We start from the raw sequence: 20,140 nt of genomic DNA, 5'->3' as shown, positions 1-20,140 counted from the left end.
GACTGAAATGGGAGACAGTGGAGGGAGGTACATAAGGAAGGAAGCCACCGATTCCTCGAGACTGAGTTTGGATACATAGAATCTTCCACACTCTTAAGCACGTGCTAATGCACCAAGTTCTACAGACCACTTTGTCATTGGATGTCAACTCAATTTCTCCCACCCGTGTGCCCATTCGAGAGTTGATGTTTTAGTCAGCTGCTGGGTGGTTTAGTGTGTTGGGGGATGCATAGAGGAAAAAGAAATATAAAGTCATAGGATTTTTAAAAAGATATGAACTACTGATCTAAAAATTATTAAGGAGTTATTGAATGTCATATAAATCACAGATCATAATTCCATCTATGTTATTGGGTTAAATAATGTGTGCTTTCTCCCACTCTGTGATCTTCTACTCTTGGTGTGTAAGCTCATGAAAGCAATATTTCCCCAAACATTATATTTACTGTATGCATTTTAGGAATATTTGCTGAAGTGGGACCCCTTTTTCCATTGCAAGTTTTGTAAGCTGTTCTCTTTCAATTGCAGATGACACTGCTCAAGTTACCTCTGATTATGAAACCAATAACAACAGTGATAGCAGTGATATTGTACAGAATGAAGATGAGACCGAGTGCCTGAGAGAGCCTCTGAGGAAAGCGTTGGCTTGCGGCACCTACACGCCTGAGACCATGATATTCCTGGTAGCCCCATATCACTGAACTTATTCATCTACTTGAGAAATTGGCTTCTGTTACAGAAATTGGCTTAGAACTAGATCCCTGAATCGGTAGAATGACAGATATAGCTCATTTGGATCACACATGTGTTATACCCTACCCATATGTATCAATATATTTTTTCCCTGTTGGTAAGATCTCTTAATTGGTCTCTTAATGCTTCTGTTATTTAATGGTTAAAAATATAAGTATTCATCTCCACAAGTGATTACCGATATTTCTTAATCCAATCTAAAAGTATAAATCTGCCTAGGAAAAATGAATTATTTCATTCAGTAAAACAATATTTTATAAATATCAATCAGTCAATAAAAGTGAAACGTGTTAGTTGTCTTAGGGCTCCTGCTGGCTTTTTTCTAACACTTCCTAGATTTAGAAAGTGAGCCAGTATTTATTTTCCCTGTTACAGTAAACTGGTTTTATATTGACCCTTGCTACCCATTAAAATATCCTTTAATGATGAGTTATTTTGTGTGATTAAAGGGATCCATTTAAAGAGGATGAAAACATACATTTCAGTCAAGTTAATTTTGAGGAGGCTGCAAATGGTAGACAATAGTTGACTGTCATGTGATTATCCCTTGCTGGGATTAGCATTTCTTTAACCGATTTACTACGTATACTTTTAAATCAAAGAGATTGTCAGATAAAATAATTTATGTGTTTCCTTATCCTCATTACCTTTATTTTCTATTTTTTGGTAAATGTACTCTTAAGAATGTCCTCATTTGGGACCAATTATAAAATGTCTTTACATTTACATGGTATGTGTTTCTTTGGAAACTGTACATCACATGAATTAAATTGAAATCCAAGAAAAATGTGGCTGTTGTCATTCCACAGAATTAATGCTGATTTTGAAGCAACAGTACAAATTCAACCAATTAGAGTAGGGGTGATAATTCCCCCTCTCTACTCATGGGTTTCTTTTGAGAGTCCAATGTAAAGCAAGAACCCTCACCCCAGAAAAATTTACATAAACATATAAAGAGGTAAATTTACATATAATTTCAGAGTGTTCTGAAGTCCTTGAGTCTTTATTTAAGAACCCCACAGTAGACTAAAAAGTAGTTATGTTAACTTATGGAAGAAATGTCCATTTTTTTTGCTGTAGTGTGTATGAACCAGCAGTAGGCCGGCACTTAAGAATGCAAAATTCATGGTCTGAGACAGCCTTAGGACCTTTTCTCCTTACTTTGGGGTCATTGTCTTATTCATCTTGATTCTTTTTTAAAGATCACTCATTCACCCTGAGGCTTTACGTCATTTATTTTAGGTGAACTCAGTCGTTGAATTGAACTTACCAGAGCACAAATTGCTTTGTAGAAAAACTGCATGTCACTAAAATATTTTTATTTTCATGACAGGACAAACCAATTCTTGCTCCTGAGCCTCTTGTCATGGATAACTTGGACTCAATTATGGAGCAGCTAAATACTTGGAATTTTCCAATTTTTGATTTGGTGGAAAAAATAGGAAGAAAATGGGGTCGTATTCTTAGTCAGGTAAGAAATGCATTCATACATATTCTACTTTAAATGAAGGAAAAAACCATTCCTTGGTTTGTTAAAGCTCTGTACATACTTGACACCAGTGGTGGATATTGAGTGGGAAAAGGAAATTTTAGTGCTCAATATTTTATAGATTCCTTGGTGTTGGGTTAACAAAAGAAATTGGAATGTCAAGTGAGTAGAATACCATATTCTGCAATTAAAATATGTATTTTTTAAGACAAAGTGGAGGGGGGCAGAGATACACAAGCAGGAAGGACAAATGATCTAAAAATTCATAGAATTCAGCAAAAGAAAAGTTGACACAAGCCTTCTAAAGAAGAAAGCTGCCTATTTATAAACACTAATTTATTGTCTATAATTATTTCCAATGATTTTTTGTAACTTTTGAATATTACCATGCTTAGACTTTATCAAAAATAAGATATTATGCAGAAATATGTTTCCTCCCAGTGCTGTGAGAAACACATCCAATAGAGTTCTCTGTGTTTTACTATAGAAAACAAGGTTATGTAGCACAAGAAGTATAGAATGCAAACTGTCGCTGCATAACAAGCCTTTTAGTATTTTTCCTTAAGCTAGACTACTTTCAAGTCTTCCCAAATAAAGAAATGTTTGCTTCCCTGAGAGAGAAAGAAAACATACAGAAATTAAAATTTGAACATGTTTGTTCTCAATAAACAAAACAATGGATTTGCTCTATTGTTGAGCACCTATCAAAATGCACACTCTTAAAGGGGTTGATGCAATAATATTTATCAGCTTATTTAAAAATGTTTTAGGTGAATTCTTATAGATTGAATAAATATCACAGCAGAGATACAAAAGACTACCAAACTTGTTACTATAAGACCTACATGAGAATACAGGGCCCACATTTATCGGGGCCACGAACACTTCCCTGCAAAACACTAGAAAAGAAATCACTTGTTATACTGATTTCTATTCTCTGCATCAGAGATGGGCTTTCTTCAGACCCCTCAACAAGTATCTGAGTGTGGAACTTTGGGGTGAGGATTCCTGATCCGTGAAGGTTTGAAGGAAGAAGATAGAGGGGCCTTTTCCTCTATTTTTCAGTTCTACAAACACAAAGTGCTGGTCTAGTCTTCAAGAAGAATGTATGTCCCTGCCTTAAAGGAACTTCCTTTCTCTAGGAAAATTAGATGTGTCAAAATTATGCAGCAAGCTGAACTGTCATTCAAAAGAAGTATGCTAAAATGATTGGTGGAATATGAAGCTCAAAATCATTACAAAGCCCATGTAATACACAGTTGTTGCCTCTGCTGGACTCTATTCTGACCATGAACATGTTGAGGACTAGAATGTGTTGGGGGAAGAGGGAGATCCCCCTCTGCCCCTTCGCTTCAGGTTCTTATGGCTGGCCAAATAATTAACAAGACAGGTTAGCAGGAGAAAATAATACCAAGTTTAATAACATGTATACATGGGAGAAACCAGGGACACTGCGTTTCTCAACACAATAGCAGAAATTCTCATCTTAAATACCTTGTTCGGCTAAAGACAAAGGAGGATGTTGGGGGTGGGAGGAGTCTGTTACAGATTACCACTAAAGCACAGTAAACAAGAGTAAGGTTATTATGCAGATTTAAGGCCTCACTTTCCACATTGATGTTTCGAGAAATGAGGTCATCCCCCCTCTTCCCAATACAGAGAGGGAGATACCTTTACAAATGGAGATTTTCCTTATAAATGTAAAAATGGAGATTTCCCTTATAAATGTAAATGTTTCTCTGGCAACTCCTCCCTGGGCCATCCAGAGAATGTGGCCAGAGAGACAGAACTTCCGATAAGATGGGCTTGTTGATGCCTTTTCTATTGTAACATCTATTTTACATTATATTACAGCCATCAGATAGAAGATCTGTTCCAGGAAGGAGTTACCATGTCAAATTCTTTAGGCAGTAAGTGGGGGAGGTCAAATGTCCATCAGAGAAAACAATCAAGGTAAAGAGATGTATTTCAGGGTGGCCAAATTTTGATCTCCCACGCACTTTTGCTAGGAGTTAGTAGTCCCCTTCTTCTTCTCTTCCTTTCTCCTCAGTACTAAGCAATGTCTTTTGAGCTAGCTCATCTTGAGAACAGGTTTAAGGACAGCTCTTTTTATCAAATGCACCTTAGTCTTATGCCTCAGGGCTCCTCCTGGAAGATTCTGTTTCCCACTTTCTGAAACTCATTGCAGAATACGACTCTGAGGGAGTGATTTTACCTGGAAATATGCCTGTAATGGTGCCGCAAGATGTGGCAGTGGGCCAGGAGTCTTCTTTCTCTTTTACTGGAGCATGTGTTCCGTGGCATGGAGAGAAAAATCTCACATTGTTTTGTATTTGATATATATGTCACAGACTCCCCAAAACTCTACAATTTAATCTTCTCAGTAACTTTGATGCAGGTATTTTTTTTTCAATCTCTATTTTACAGAAGAAGAAATTGAGGCCTAAAAGAGGATATACTATTCATCTTAAGTCATATAGTAAATATTGGATGCATGATTTGAATGCAGATATGTCCATGTTGGAAATCCAGACTTTTTACCTTCATTGCAACTGCTTTTCAGCCCCTCATAAAACACATTCGCTTATTATATCTTTAAACTCTCCCAATGGAGAGTCTGAACAAATAGAAAAGTGGTTATTTTAGCAGTTGGTTTTATAGCACAGGTGACAGTGTGCCAAATATCATTGCAGATACCTCGCTCCCCTTGAAGTTCTGTGAGCTGGGAATTGGGAGAGTGGAACTTCTTTGCCACAAAATGTTTTCTAAGAGTCGTGGATGCAAGTAGACAATAGAAAGATTAGAGATAGTTAACTTAGATTTCAGCAAAATTCGTTGACATATTTTTTTTCCATCTTTCAAAAATAAAATAAATACATAACTACATGATCCTTGTTCTGTCACTATTTATTTTTCCAATTTATAAAACATTGACCTTTGAGAAAATGCAGCTTTATTTGCCTTGCTAAGTAGAACTTTATGGTTTTTTTCTTTGATTTGAGTTTATAAACACAAAAATCATGAAATTTTTACTGTGCGAAAGGCATATTTTTTTCACCTGCATAAGACTCTAGGCCAGCTGAAATGAATTAACTTGACCATTCCAAGAAATCACCTTTTGGCTGAAACTACACAGAAAAAGTCTCACTTCAAAAGATTTTTACAGAGACGTATGCGCAAGGGAAATGACTTCTCAGTCTCAATATACTGCCTGCCTTTTTGATGATTATCATGTTTATTTTAACAAATTTAAAAAGACATCGTTCAAATATTGGAACAGTGCTTACTTTTTTCAGTGACTAATATTTACCCAGTTAATGGTCTCTTTATTTATGAGTTTGGATTATTGGTGGTTCATTTTTAACAGCTTCTTGGTGAAAATTCTCCTATTTTAAAACATACTCTAAAATATCCTATTGTCTTAATTTTTCACTTCATCTTTCAAATGTTTAAGAGAATATTAGGAAACTTTAGTTATTTGCAATCCTAACATTACTTTTCAAATACTGGTGGTAAGATCTGAAACAGTTAAGAGTACAAAATCTGAAGCTGAAATGCTTGGCTTGAATTCTGGTTCTGATACTGTGTCAGCTGTGTGATCTTGGACAAGTCACTCAGCCTATCTGTGCCTCAGTTTTAACGCTAATAATTAAGGGTACCTATCTCATAAGATGTTGGGAGGATTAGTAATTTTAATATTTAATTATAAAACATAATATTTAATAATTAAATAATAACGTATAAATAAAATTGCTTAGAGCAGGCTTCTCACTTATTAAATGCTATATATATATGTGTGTGTGTATATATCTCATCAGCCGTTGTTATTATTGTTGAAGTAACACGTATAGCTAAATCCATTAGGTATTTATAACCAAGAACTCAGATATAGTCTAAGGCAATAGTAAAGAGAAGATAACTAAAAGAACTAGTTTGAAATATTATAGAAACCATAAACTTCACTTTCTGTTGCATTGTTAAAGGGAAGAGGTGGGGATGTTGTGTTACACAGAAAAAGGGTAAAAATTTAGTACACTTGCCATTCAGAGTGAAGGAAAGCACATAGAAGTTGATGTACATGTTATATAACCTCTTCCCAACCAGCAGCTACAGTGCTCCTTTTAAAATATAAGTCAAATAAAGTCACTTCCGTGCTCCAATATCTTCAATGACTCCCTACCTCACTCAGAATAAAAGTCCTTATAATGATGAATCTAGCTGTCAAACCCGAAGACTGCACCCTACCCTATCCCACTCTACAGTTACTGACTTAAATTCTACCCCTGTCCTCATTCATTTTGTTTTAGCCACACTGGCCTTGCTGTTGCTTGAGTACAGCAAGCATACCTCAGGGCCTTTGCACTGGCTTTTTCCTCTGCATGGAAAACTCTTTCCTCAGATATCCATGTACCTCACCCCACATCTCCTTCAATTCAATGTCACTGTTCTAACCACCATACTTAAAAAATCAAATGCCATACTTTCCCTGAACTCCCGATTCTTCATCCCTGCTCCCCGTTTTCTTTTTCCATATGACTTAACACTTTCTGTCATAGTATATACCTTACCTATTATGTCTATTGTTTACTGCCCTCCCCTGCTAGACCGTAAGCTCCATGAAGGACGAGATCTTTGTTTTCTTCACCCATATGTAAGCCTCATACATAGAAAATCGTCTGGATCATAGTAGGTAGTCAATAGATATATGCTAAATGAACAGATCCCTTATTTAGTTATATGTGTGTATATATGTATATATACATAATGTATGTGATAAACATTGAATATACACTTAAAAGAATATTATTGAATTTGAATAGATTTAAAGTCAATAACAAAAGATAGAAATTTAACTGTGAAGTAATATATCAAAGATTTAGAAGAAATATTTCAAGAGAATTTTAAGAAGAAATGCAGATAATAAAAATGATAATTCTTTCTTAGTCTCCTGAATTAACCAACTCAGCGCCTTTGTGACATGAAGTAAGGCCACTTTACATGGTACCATACTCCATTCTGCCACGTGAATAACCATCTCTCCACATTTTCTTCTGTGCCTTTATCATTTTTTTCTCCATTATTTGCATGTCACATATGCCAATTACATCCAAAAGTATTCACTTGATTTGAGTCACCAGAGCTTTGAAAAAATTGGAAGGAGAATAGATATTCAGAGGAGAATGAGAGAGGACAAATGAGGAAAAATAGTTTAGACATTGTTAAATACTAGATTAGAATAAATCTTTTTTTCTCTATATGTTTTAGTCAAGGCAAACTTTTCCTCTCTCTCATAATTCTTTCCTCTTATCCTTCACTAAGGCACAACTCTGAATTCTTTATCCTCTGGAAATCTTTTTTTTTAATAAAATTAGTCCAAATTAAAGCTTTCTCTCATTCTTTAGTGCTTATAGTAGGTACTATATAATTAAAAATTTAGTAAGTCTCAAATTATCGATATCACACACAATTTAGTGTCTTGATGTGTTTCTATAGGGTATACTGTTGTTTTGGTTGGCTGTTTCTTGGATGTATGTCTCTACTTTTAAAAATAGATTATATACCCCTTGTGATCAGGGACTACAAGGGCTAGGCACATAGTAGTCTTCTATATCTACTTGATTTATTGTTCTCTACTAAGTTCCTATTGTTCCCTATTAAGTGTCTCTACCGGCATTAAATTAATATGCATGATGGAACAGATACAGTCATCCCTGAGTATCCACAAGGGATTGGTTCAAAGGCCCCCAGCAGATCCTAAAATCCGAGGATGCTCAAGTCTCTTATATAAAATGGCAAAGTATTTTCATATAACCTACACACATCCTCCTGTATATTTTAAATGATCTCTAGATTACTTATAATACCTTTACAATGTAAATGCTGTGTAAATAGTTGTTATACTATATTGGTTAGGGAATAATAAAAGATTTAAAAAGTCTGTACATGTTTAGTACAGACACAACCATCGTAGGCTTCGTCCCCAGTTGATTGAATCCACCAATGGGCAACTCACAGATATGGAGAGCCACTCTACTTTTTTTTTCCATTTTTCTCATTATGTCTAATGCACTGAGGAATGTTTTGTAAGGCTTTGTGTTTCTCTTTTACAGGTATCATACAGACTTTTTGAAGACATGGGCCTCTTTGAAGCTTTTAAAATTCCAGTTAGGGAATTTATGAATTATTTTCATGCTTTGGAGATTGGATACAGGGAAATTCCTTGTAAGTAGAAGTTATTTGTGAAATAATATTTTAAAATCTGTTGAATTTGCTATGGATAATGGGATATTGAATTATTAGCAGCTGGCACAGAATTACACATTATGAACACTCCATCTGGCCACATGGCTATAATGATTGGAGATCACTGGTCCCTTCACTGATCAGCTGAGCAAGATCTGGGGCTTTACTTACCCTCTCCGTGCCTCATTTCTTAATCTGTACAATGGGGATCATAATATCTCCTTCATAGGATTGTTACAAGGATAAAATGAGGTAGTAATTCTAAAGGGGTTATAATAGTGTCTTGCACATAGTAACTCCAATTTAAGTGTGTGCAAAATAAATAATTAAATTTATTGTTCATTTTATAATATACTTTTTTTATGGAGTGAGTTTAACACTCTTTCTGGCATCTGTAGAGTTAAATTACTAACTGCAGAAGTGTTTCAATGTAAGATAAACCTGGCTGGGGGGTAGAGAGACAGGTGGATGATAGTCTAATGAATAAAATAGAAAAAAAAGAGACAGCTGGAAGTGATTATGGAAAAATTATTAGAAATCTTTAAAAAGTCAGAATAATGTGAAAACCAAAGGAAAGGACACAACCAAGTGTTCATGCTTATGAACTTTGAATATTGTGAGAATAAGTTTGTCGTTTATAATCATGAGAAAGTAAAACACAGAGAAGATGTTAAATTTTCAATATGTAGCGTTTCAGGTATCATCAGAACACGTAAGTAGAATTGTCCTATGTGCTTCAAAATATATGGAACTGGAGAAAATGTCCACAAATACAATCAGCGAAGTTGTGGAAATGTGTAGAAATCACGTGGTACTTTTAGGAAATAAATGCATAGAAAGAAAAGTAGTCAAACATAGTATATTGGTTGGAGCATGTGTTAGAAATGTGTTATTTAAATCATGTTTTAACTTTTAAGTTTTAAATTGAGTTTTATGTCCCTTGGACATTAGAACTCCATGTCTTTTTGTAGTTGCAAAGAGCTGAAGTTAAATAAAAATTATATGGAAATAGATAAAGCACAGGTATTTCCAGAAAGGGGTAGTGCATTAACCTAGTCATCCATTATTAACATATTGTTTTTCAAAATGCTGTCCACATGCTACATTGAAATGAAAATGCCCAGCTGATGTTATGTGAAAGGAGAGAAGAATGAAGAATTGAATCTACAAATTATGTGATAAAAAAGGAAAATGGGGGCTGGCCCGGTGGCAGAGTGGTTAATTTCGTGCACTTCACTTTGGTGGCCCGGGGTTTGCAGGTTCAGGGCCTGGTAAGGACCTGCACACTGTGTGGTGGCATGCTGTGGTGGCATCCCACATACACCAAGCCATGCTGTGGTGGCATCCCACATACAAAATAGAGGAAGATTGGCATAGATGTTAGCTCAGTGAAAATCTTCCTCAAGCAAAAAGAGGAATATTGGCAATAGATGTTAGCTCAGGGCCAATCTTCCTCACCAAAAAAGAAAAAAAAAGAGAGAATGAAGAATTGAATCTACAACTTAGATTTGTTGGAGAATATGGAACCCAAAATGCAGGCAAAATAGGACAGTGGGAGTAGAAGAAAGAGGAGCTTAAGAGCACTAGGCCCCTTGGGAAAGTCTGGCCAATGGGGCCATGGAAGTTGGAAGAGAGATTTTAAAAAATTTGAAAGAATCTCTAGATAAGCCTTGCTTTTTTTAATACCATTTTCCCAGGGCCCGCCCTGGTTGGATGCCAGAGATTGACGTAAGTGTTAGTGGTTTCTCAAAGGTTAAGGAGTTACATAAATAAACTTTTATAGAAAGGAAGCCACTGAAAACACTAAAGAACAGCTAGTCACCAGACTAAATTTACAAATTAATGTTATATTTCCAAATATATTCTAGTGGTAGAATCAGCTCTAGCCAAGTTCCGTTGAGTACAAATTGAGTTCCGTTGAGTACTAACTTTTCTCTAAGTAGTATATCATAAAATTTTAGGTGAGTTGACCAGTATTTAAGTGTAAAAAGAAGTTTCCAGATTCTAAATTTTAGTATTCATTTTTACATTTTCTTATTACATTTTTATATGTTACAAGTGAATAGATGTTTTTCCTGAAATAGTGGATTCTTCATTCCATGTGAAAAGAATTTGTTATAATAAACTTGCTTGTTTTATTAGAAGTCTCAGATACTTGCCGAAAAGAAAATTTATTTACATCTTCTCACAGAAAATTTTTAGCTTGATTGGTGATCACTTTTAAGTAATAATAATATTATTAAGTAATAATATTACTTATTTAAGTAATAGTACCTTGTGTGTGGTAGGGTTGTAATATGGATTAATTATGGATGTTTATTAAAACCTCTGTTTATGGGGCGGCCCTGTGGCTTAGCGGGTAAGTGCGCACGCTCCGCTGTTGGCGGCTCCGGTTCAGGTCCCAGGCGCGCACCGACACACCGCTTCTCCGGCCATGCTGAGGCCACGTCCCACATACAGCAACTAGAAGGATGTGCAGCTATGACATACAACTATCTACTGGGACTTTGGGGGGAAAAAAAAAACACCTTTGTTTATCATTCATTATAATTTGCATACACAAATATATGTCTACATATTTTAATATTTACTCCTAGGGAACTATATTTCTAATAGATCTATCTAAAGAAACCTGTAACTAGATGAAAAAGCCTAAGAGTAACCAAAATGGGGATACATTAATCTGACAATGAGCTAAAATATTAGAAAGTAAATTTTATTATGCTTCTAAGTACATCTTTAACAGTTTCTAAGAGAAAAGGGAAAATATGAAAGTTTTTAAATTTGTACCCAGAATGCTTACTAAAATTTGAAGAATCTAGATTTAAAAATAGACAAAGATAGATATTTCATGGAGTAGCAGTGGGCGAGGTCATAAATATAGGCAGCTCACTCATAGAAATATGATACCAAAACTATAAGGATTAGGATAAATTAAGGTATAGTTTATACTCAATTGCACAGAGAGAAAAAATGTTTTGGATTGTTCATAGTCCCTTTCCATTGAGCATATTGGCTAATAAAGAAGATAAATCATCAGGTCATATTCATTCATAGATTCAAAGTCACTTTTGAGAGTGCTTTTTCTATTTTCAAAGACTTTCATCTCTAAAATATATTCTTCCTAACACCTCTCATTGTCGTTACTCACGTTGGAGAAATGGGGAGAATGCCTCAGAAATGCCTGCGATCATGTAGGTTTCATGGCAGCGGTGAATTCGAATAGTCTCGCTCACCCTGTGTTTAGTTCAGTTCAATTAAGCTGGACCTGATGTGCCCACCGATTTTAAAGCTAGATCCTGAAGTGGCGTGGTATAAGCCGGAAGGGCAGCACAATTACAGTATTAGCTATACCCAAAGGAAAAAGAACTGTTTAAAATGTTGCTTCTATACTTGAGCACTTTCCCTCATCCCATGGTGCATAGGAGCAAACACAGAATTTAAGTTGAAAATCTATAAATTTAGGTCTAAAAAATCTATGAATTTTGCGTATAGCTCCAGCCCTCTAACCAGCTCACTTGAACTCTGTGCTTGAGGGATAAGGAGAAAGCTGAGAAAACTGTATATCAGGACAGAAGAGGGAGATGGGCAGGCTCTGGGAAAGAGGTAGGGCCTGCGATGTGTTAGTGTGTCATTGCGTGTTTATGTGTTTTCAGAGAGGCAGAGGGGCTTGCCAGGTGGGTGAGGAAATTATCAAGCGAGTTCGGGGTTTGTCCAAAATGCAGAGATGAAGGAAGAGGGATGATAATAATAAGGATGATAGTAAGGATAGCTCTGATATTATTCCTTATCCCTCTCAGTTGCCTTCCAGGGCCAGAAGAAGAAGAGGAATCTTTGTGTTTGTGTGTCCTACAGAGACCTGTCGGTACCCTATGTTGACCTGGCTAGCTTCTTTCCTGGGTGTCTTTGCTCTGAGTTGGTCACCACAGAGTTAATGGCGAGAGCAATAGTGATGCCAGACTTAACCCAGTGCTTGCACATTGTACATGCTAAGTAAATGTTTGTTTAATGAACATGTTATTGACTGCTCACAAGGCAGATGATTTTCCATCCTGCTTAAGTGATAGTGACAATGTGATTCTCCTAGATCTATGCATGCATAACTAGACATAGATATTTTTAAGGAGTCAGGTTTGGTTAGCTATTGTTTTATTTAGTACTTTTGAACCTATACTCAAAAGCAAAAGGAGTACTTGTTTTTTATATACTGTCTTTACCTAGTTTTTGAATCAGGATTATACTAGCCTCATAAAAATGAGTTTGGCAGCTTCCCTTCTTTTTACATTTTCGGCACTAAATTATTTAGATAGGATGGTTTGTTCATTGAAAGTTTGTAAAAATTACCTATAAAGCCTTCTGGACCTGGGCCCTGGGGCAGGGAAAGGGCAGGAAGCAGTACAGTTTAGGAGCTGCAAGTTTGCCTGTACTTGATGCTGTCTATTTCTCACTCCAGACAGGCTCCGCCCACCCTGATACTGCCCCCAACCACCCTTGTAATGCTGGGTGCATGCACGGGTTCTCTGACTTGCGATAGTAATGGTAATTACTTGACACAGTAATCTTCCCAGCTTGCAACAGGGAAAAGAAAAGAACTTAATTCGGAAGCTCTCTCCCAGCATATCCCCTAACAGTGTCACCCTCTGCCCAGGTTGCCATTTTCTTCCTCTTCCACCTTCACTGCCTTCAACCTCCCCAAGGACTTAGCATAGTTTTTCTTGTAGCTCTTCAATTCTATTCTTACAAATCCAGCAGTGATTTCAAGAGAAAAACAGTGATGTGTGCTAATTCACCATCTTGTTCTAACAGCAATAATTTATGTCAATGATGTTTACATTAATCACAAGCTTACTATATATCAGGCACTTTAAAATATGTTCCATTCTGTAGTTCCCAGAATTGTACTATGAAATAGGCACTATTATCATCTCCATATTTTTAAGATAAGGAAGTGAGACTTAGAGTTTTAAGTAACTCATTCAAAGTAACACAAGTAATAGATATCAGAGCAGAGATAAAATCAGATCTGTCCTAAATCCAGAAACTTCTAGCATGGTCACCGTTGTACATGGCACAAGTATAGATATAAAATGTAATTGTCTTGACTAGCTTGAGATAGTCTATACACAGAGATATAGACTTCAATTTTAATAAAATTGTTCCTTGGAGTACTAGGTAGAATCAGTGTTCACCTCTGGCAATGACACCATGCACAGGTCTTGCTATTTCTCCCTTGGGAGCCTAGGAGGTCTGGTTCTCAAAGCTCTTCTGAAGACAGCCTCTCGAGCCCTCACTCAGCCCCTTGACTGAATTCCTGGAGTGTTTACCTAAGATTTAGCTACATATCATCACTTAAAGACTGACTTCTAACAGTTGCCAGAAATGTAGGAAAACAGTCACCATCTACCTACATTCCCCCTGTGTGCTGCCAGCACCACAGATATCATAGTTGCTTCTTTCTTCCCTGACCAGGGAACAGGTGTTTCTCTCAAGTTCCCATTATCATTCTTCTTCTCTTCTGTTTTCTCTTCTCCTCATCTGTTGAATACAGTCATGCACCACATAATGATGTTTCAGTCAACCGCAGACCACATATACGACGGTGGTCTCATAAGATTAGTGCCATATAGTCTAGGTGTGTAGTAGGCTATACCATCCAGATTTAAGTACACTCTATGATGTTCACACAGCGACGAAATCGCCTAACCATGCATTTTTCAGAATGTATCCTCGTCGTTAAGCGATGCATGACTGTATTATTCAGAGATGTAATCTGTTATATTGGAGAAAGAAACTGTATCATCATGGTTGGCCATTAGAAATAAAATGTTTAAAGTTAGCATATTTAAGATAAAGCATACCAGTCAGTGAAGTATTATGAAGGGCCAGGTAAACAAGAGAAAAACGTGGAAGAATTGCACCAGAGAAAGAAGATGAGCCAAGAACACACTGGGTCTTTGGTCCTGGTTCAATAGAAGCTGAACTGCACATGTAAAAATAGGACCCCCTTCCCACGATAATAACATTATGACTAGGGGATTTGGTACTCTTCTGAATGGCTCAACTCCCTACATTATTGTTCAGAGGTTTTAATTTTTTCTCTTTAGGTATTTCCTAGAACTGTATTCCCAAATTAGAATTTCTAGATCAAAGAACACTGTTGATTTGGTTTTGAATTTTGCTTTGTGGATTTAATCAACATATAAAGGATATATTATTTGTTTTATTACAGTGTTTTAAATTTGATGCAGAAGGATAGTACTGTGTTCTATTCACAGATTATATTGGGTGCAGTTTATCAGTGATGAAATATTGGGTGCTATAGACCATTGATGTGACCTAGCTGAAGTATGTCACGGTCTTTCTGTTATTCTGGTCCTCCACGTAGTCTTACCCAGGAGCATGGAAGTACGTACAAGAGTAAACATTACAGTTGTTTCACACAGTGAGTTTCCTGTATATGTTAGGTTTCTGGTAGACTCTGGACACAGACTTTTCCACTTCGTACATCTACATGCATAAGGAATGTTGTGAGTGTTGTTTTTTTTTCTTGTTGCTATGGATATTATGGAGTAATCCAAGACTAATCAAAGAGTATTTGTCCTAGAATATTTGGCTGCCTTTCACTGGGGTATTAAAATGTTAGGACTAAACTGTTTATCCAGTAGATGGCACTCTCAGTCCTCGGACCCAAAGTTCACAAGTTAATGACTGTTCCTTTCTTTGCATTGGTTACAGATCACAACAGAATCCATGCCACTGATGTCTTGCATGCTGTTTGGTATCTCACCACGCAGCCTATCCCAGGCCTCTCCACTGTGATCAATGATCACGGATCAGCAAGTGATTCAGGTACGCAGTGAGTACATCTGTGCTCCCTTGTGAACTATGGGAACAGAAGAGTGTTTTTTTAAAAACCAGGCCAAGACACATGATATCAGTTTAATTCTTTTAAAAATTTTCTATTACTTTCCTTTTCTCTTCTCAGATTCTGACAGTGGATCTACACATGGTCATATGGGATATGTATTCTCAAAAATGTATAATGTGCCAGATGATAAATACGGCTGTTTGTCTGGAAATATCCCTGCCTTAGAGTTGATGGCACTGTATGTGGCCGCAGCCATGCATGACTATGATCACCCAGGAAGGACTAACGCTTTCCTGGTCGCAACTAGTGCTCCTCAGGTAAGTCTTTCCATTTTGATTAGGAGATTTCTCTGAAGAAAATTAATTTAGAGATTTCTCCGAAGAAAATTAATTTTATAAATGTCACGTATAATAGAGACCAAGTGAATATGAGGCAAACTATGTTTAGCCCTAGGATAAAATTCTTAGAGACCATGCTAATTTTGAAAAGATATCATTGCTTGTTCCAAGATACTAATGACAGGTATGCAGCTTTATTATCCATGGGGATCCCTTCTCAATTTTCTTGTTAAGAAGAAAAACTACTTGAATTCATGTTAATGAACCTCCTCAACGAAGAAATCCAACCTCTACAAAAGTCCCTTTCTGAAAAGATTAGAGAACCAAATCTTTCTTGGACTTTTAAGAATGTAAGGCTTCTTTGTAGATAAATCCCATTCCTTTGAAATATATTCATTATAACAATTATGATTCTTATGACATTTCTATTGGTTAGTAGGAATTAAAAATCTATTTATTTCACTCATTTGAGGGAAATATTTTCACCTGAACATAGTATGACAAAAGCAATAACTTTAGAGAAGTTCAACTTCATGTATATTTAAATTTAAGTGGAAAATTTATGACTAAGTATCTAGGCATCTCCATCATACAGTTAAACTCAGTAAGCTTCTCCTTGATTTAATTAGCTGGACCCATGTTACTAAATATTCCAAGGTCCTGTTTTTCTTTCTAGAGCATCTAGAGGCCAATCTGATCCCAAACTCTCTTTTTTTGTTTGTTTTATCTTTTACCCAGTTCCCATCCATTTCCACAACCTCTCTTGTATAGACTAGTCTAGAATTTTCTTCTAATCTATGTACAACGCAAATATCCAGATTTTTTTTGTTGACAACTACTTTAGGTTCTTTCAGCGTGCCCTTCAAACACCAGAATTATCTTCCCTAAAGATAGTCGAGCAAAGCTTCTTGCCAGGACCATTTACCATTCAGATTTTCCTACATATGTATGCATTTTTACTTACCTCAATGTTAATTTTCATGTGCTTAGTCTTTCTTTTTTGTTCTTACGCCTTTTTTCTATCATCTATCTACCACACTAGGCTTCAAACATTTTTAGGCAACTTCCTTGTCTTTTGCAGCACCCCCCAGCAATAATTATTAGAGAATTCCAAACAAGTGGATATTTATTATATACTTTTAATTACTAGATAAAGGCTGATAGTTTTTATGGCTGATTGTGGGGTGAGAATGTTTTAAATTATGGGCTTCTCAGAGATTCCATTCCTTTTTATTAGTTACATATGATTAACTAAGAGAAGGTAATTCTTATTCTAGATGCAAGAAGTAACTGAGTTACTTCTTAGGGCTATTAGTATATTTCCATATTTTTTTTATTTTTTTTGGTGAGGAAGATGGGCCCTGAGCTAACATCTGCCAGTCCTCCTCTTTCTGCTGAGGGAGAGTGGCCCTGGGCTAATATTCATGCCCGTCTTCCTCTACTTTATATGGGACGCCGCCACAGCATGGCTTGACAAACGGTGCGTCGGTGCGCACCTAGGATCCGAACCAGTGAACCCCGGGCCACTGCAGCGGAGCACGCGCACTTAACCGCTTGCGCCAATGGGCCGGCCCCATTTATTTCCTTTTTTTTATAGTTAAATTCCTGTGCAAAGAAATCTGATAAAAGCTAAATCTAAGCCCCTCATTTGCAAGAGTTTGGAATAAAGTTTCGAGGAAATGAACCTTATCTTACAAAAAAATGAAACTTAACCAAGAAAGGTAATCAACAGTGAATGTAATTGCAATAAGTGATTCTTAATAACCAGCAGTCACAAGATTACATTTCTGTGGTCCATGAAAAAAAGATGATTCCAAAAGCTTTGCATATTCTCATTTATTTTTGTGATTTTTTTTTTTAAATTAAAAAAATTGAACCCTTCACTCTCCTACTTTTTTGCCTAGGCGGTGCTCTATAATGACCGTTCAGTTTTGGAGAATCATCACGCAGCTGCTGCATGGAATCTTTTCATGTCCCGGCCAGAGTATAACTTCTTAGTTAACCTTGACCACGTGGAATTTAAGCATTTCCGTTTCCTTGTCATTGAAGCAATTTTGGCCACTGACCTGAAGAAACACTTTGACTTCGTAGCCAAATTTAATGCCAAGGTAACTAGATTTGTACTGGTCTTAATTTTCTGGCTGTATTGAAAAATGTCATGGAACCAAAGTGTCGAACAAAACTCATTGCTCTCAACCTCTTATATGTCAAATGTGAAAATGAAATGCAGTAGAATGTTTAACCAGAAGCAGATATATAGACATTGGTCCCAATCTAGAAATCTGAGAAGTTCAGATGCTGTTATTTATATTATATTGTGTGCTGTAGAGAAATAAAATTCTAACTATCATTGTGTTTTTATTTGATTTAATTTGCTCTCATATCTGTGGATACTAACATAAATTATCTGGCAGTAGAAGTCAAAACCCTGAAAGAAAATTTCACATATCAAACATAAATACCCAAATATTAATTCAAGAAAATTTCTTATCATCTGTAGCTACATTATTTTAATAGTAATTGATAACATATGCTAATTTTAAATACATTTATTTTCAATTCCATAATTAATAATTATTTTGTCCATCATTTATTATTTTGCTTTTTTGATGAACTATTTTGCTATTAATTTACGCAAGCCAGTAACATTATTTTAAATAGCTGAGAAGTTTCTTCATTATTTGGCATTCTGATGTCCACATCCTAGGAAGACAATGAATATTCTGTCATTTATTCTTCTCTTCAACTTTCACTTTCATCGAGGCAAAATGTATTTTAACTTTGTCCCTCAAACAGGTGAATGATGATGTCGGAATAGATTGGACCAATGAAAATGATCGTCTACTGGTTTGTCAAATGTGTATAAAGTTGGCTGACATCAATGGGCCAGCTAAATGTAAAGAGCTCCATCTTCAGTGGACAGAGGGTATTGTCAATGAATTTTATGAACAGGTAACTAACTTGTTTATGGCTGCTCATAAATTCACCAAAGCTGCTAAAAGCTGTGAAAGTGTGATCAATCTGTTTCATATTCATTCTAACAATAGAAAATCCATTGGCCAATTTTAATCAGAGGATAAAAAAACGACAAAAAATTGAATTAAACTATAACAATAAAAACTTTAAGATAAAGTTATTTGCAACTGTTTTGGGGAGAGGAAGATGTTGACATAGTGGGATGACCTGTAGTGAGACATTACAAAGACCATTGAAATATTGGTTTTTTATAAATTTATTATAATAGAAGCTAGTTTAAATTAGCTTCTTGGATGAATGTATATCAGATTAAGTTCATTTACTTTTCTAATAGACTTAATAACAACAGTATATGGAAAAGCTAAACAATAACAGGCATTTTGTTTGACATGATAATGTGAGAGTTAACACACTACTGAAATACCTACCACAAAAACATAAGCGTGGGGTGATCTCCCCATATTACCCTACACTGATCAGATTATGCTTGAAACTTTGTGTTCAGCACTGTGAACCACTCTGTTAAGAGGAATCTGGAGGTAGTGGAACGTGGGTAAAGGACAGGGATCAGTGACATCAAAGGACATGAAAGAAGTGAAGATATATACCCTGGGGGAAAATAGAGGTGACCTAATAACTGTCTTCAGATACTTAAAAGACTGACATACAAATTTAGCATTAGGTTTATCATAACATTGTTGTGGAGATTAAAGAAGATAAATTAGACAAGGTACTTAACACAGGATCTGATTTATAAGAAATGTTAGATTGCTTTCTGCTTCCTTAAAAAGGATATGAATATAACCAGTCTATAGAAGTTCTAGGGAGATTGATTTCAGGTCAATGTCAGAAAGAAATTTGTATTATAAATGCATCTAGAAATAGGATGAGTCACCTTATTAAGTAATAAATTGCCCGTCACTGGACATATTTAAAGAGAGATTAGAAAGAACTTCTATGGGTATTCATATGTAGAATAAAAGGTTTGTGCTCTCTAGAAAATAATGTATTGCCTTTCCTAGGAATAAGATTAATTCATAATCAGTCCTGAAATATTGAAATACAGAAAAAATATAAAGAAAAAGGAAAATCCATTTATAATAATTCCACCACATAGGCTTAACCTCTGCTGATATTTTGGTATATTCATTCATTAATTTTTCCAGGTAATTACTGGTTTACAATCTGTTTTTTTTTTTTGTTTCAGAAAGATTTGAAGCAGCTCAAAATAAAAACACTTATACAGTAGTACAATTAAACATATAGATAAATAAGAATATCAGAAGCCATATAGTCACAGAAGATATAATTCAACCAAAGGCTGGGATAGGTAGCAACTTTAATTGAGCAATAAATTATTTTAAGCTTTCTGGCAGTCAAGGCCAAAAAGGAAAATATGATAGATTATGTATTTGCTTGATAATTATTCTCAGCATTGTGTTTTAAGATGCATTGATATTCTAGTATAAGGAA

The 20,140-nt window shown here is 35.8% G+C and overlaps 1 protein-coding gene across 1 annotated transcript in view; it reads left to right on the top strand.

The window, feature by feature from the left end:
• Positions 1-20,140, top strand: part of PDE3A (phosphodiesterase 3A) — a 288,119-nt gene that overhangs the window by 258,016 nt on the left and 9,963 nt on the right. Inside the window, exons 8-14 of the mRNA XM_058558678.1 lie at positions 529-683; positions 2,087-2,224; positions 8,353-8,464; positions 15,221-15,334; positions 15,471-15,670; positions 17,596-17,799; positions 18,488-18,643. Coding sequence (XP_058414661.1) covers positions 529-683; positions 2,087-2,224; positions 8,353-8,464; positions 15,221-15,334; positions 15,471-15,670; positions 17,596-17,799; positions 18,488-18,643 — 1,079 coding nt within the window. The remainder of the gene's footprint in view (positions 1-528; positions 684-2,086; positions 2,225-8,352; positions 8,465-15,220; positions 15,335-15,470; positions 15,671-17,595; positions 17,800-18,487; positions 18,644-20,140) is intronic.

The sequence above is a fragment of the Diceros bicornis genome, chromosome 17, assembly GCF_020826845.1.
Source record: "Diceros bicornis minor isolate mBicDic1 chromosome 17, mDicBic1.mat.cur, whole genome shotgun sequence".
Classification (NCBI taxonomy): domain Eukaryota; kingdom Metazoa; phylum Chordata; class Mammalia; order Perissodactyla; family Rhinocerotidae; genus Diceros; species Diceros bicornis.
The sequence above is the reverse complement of the archived record's forward strand: the minus strand, read 5'-3'. Positions and strand labels throughout refer to the sequence as shown.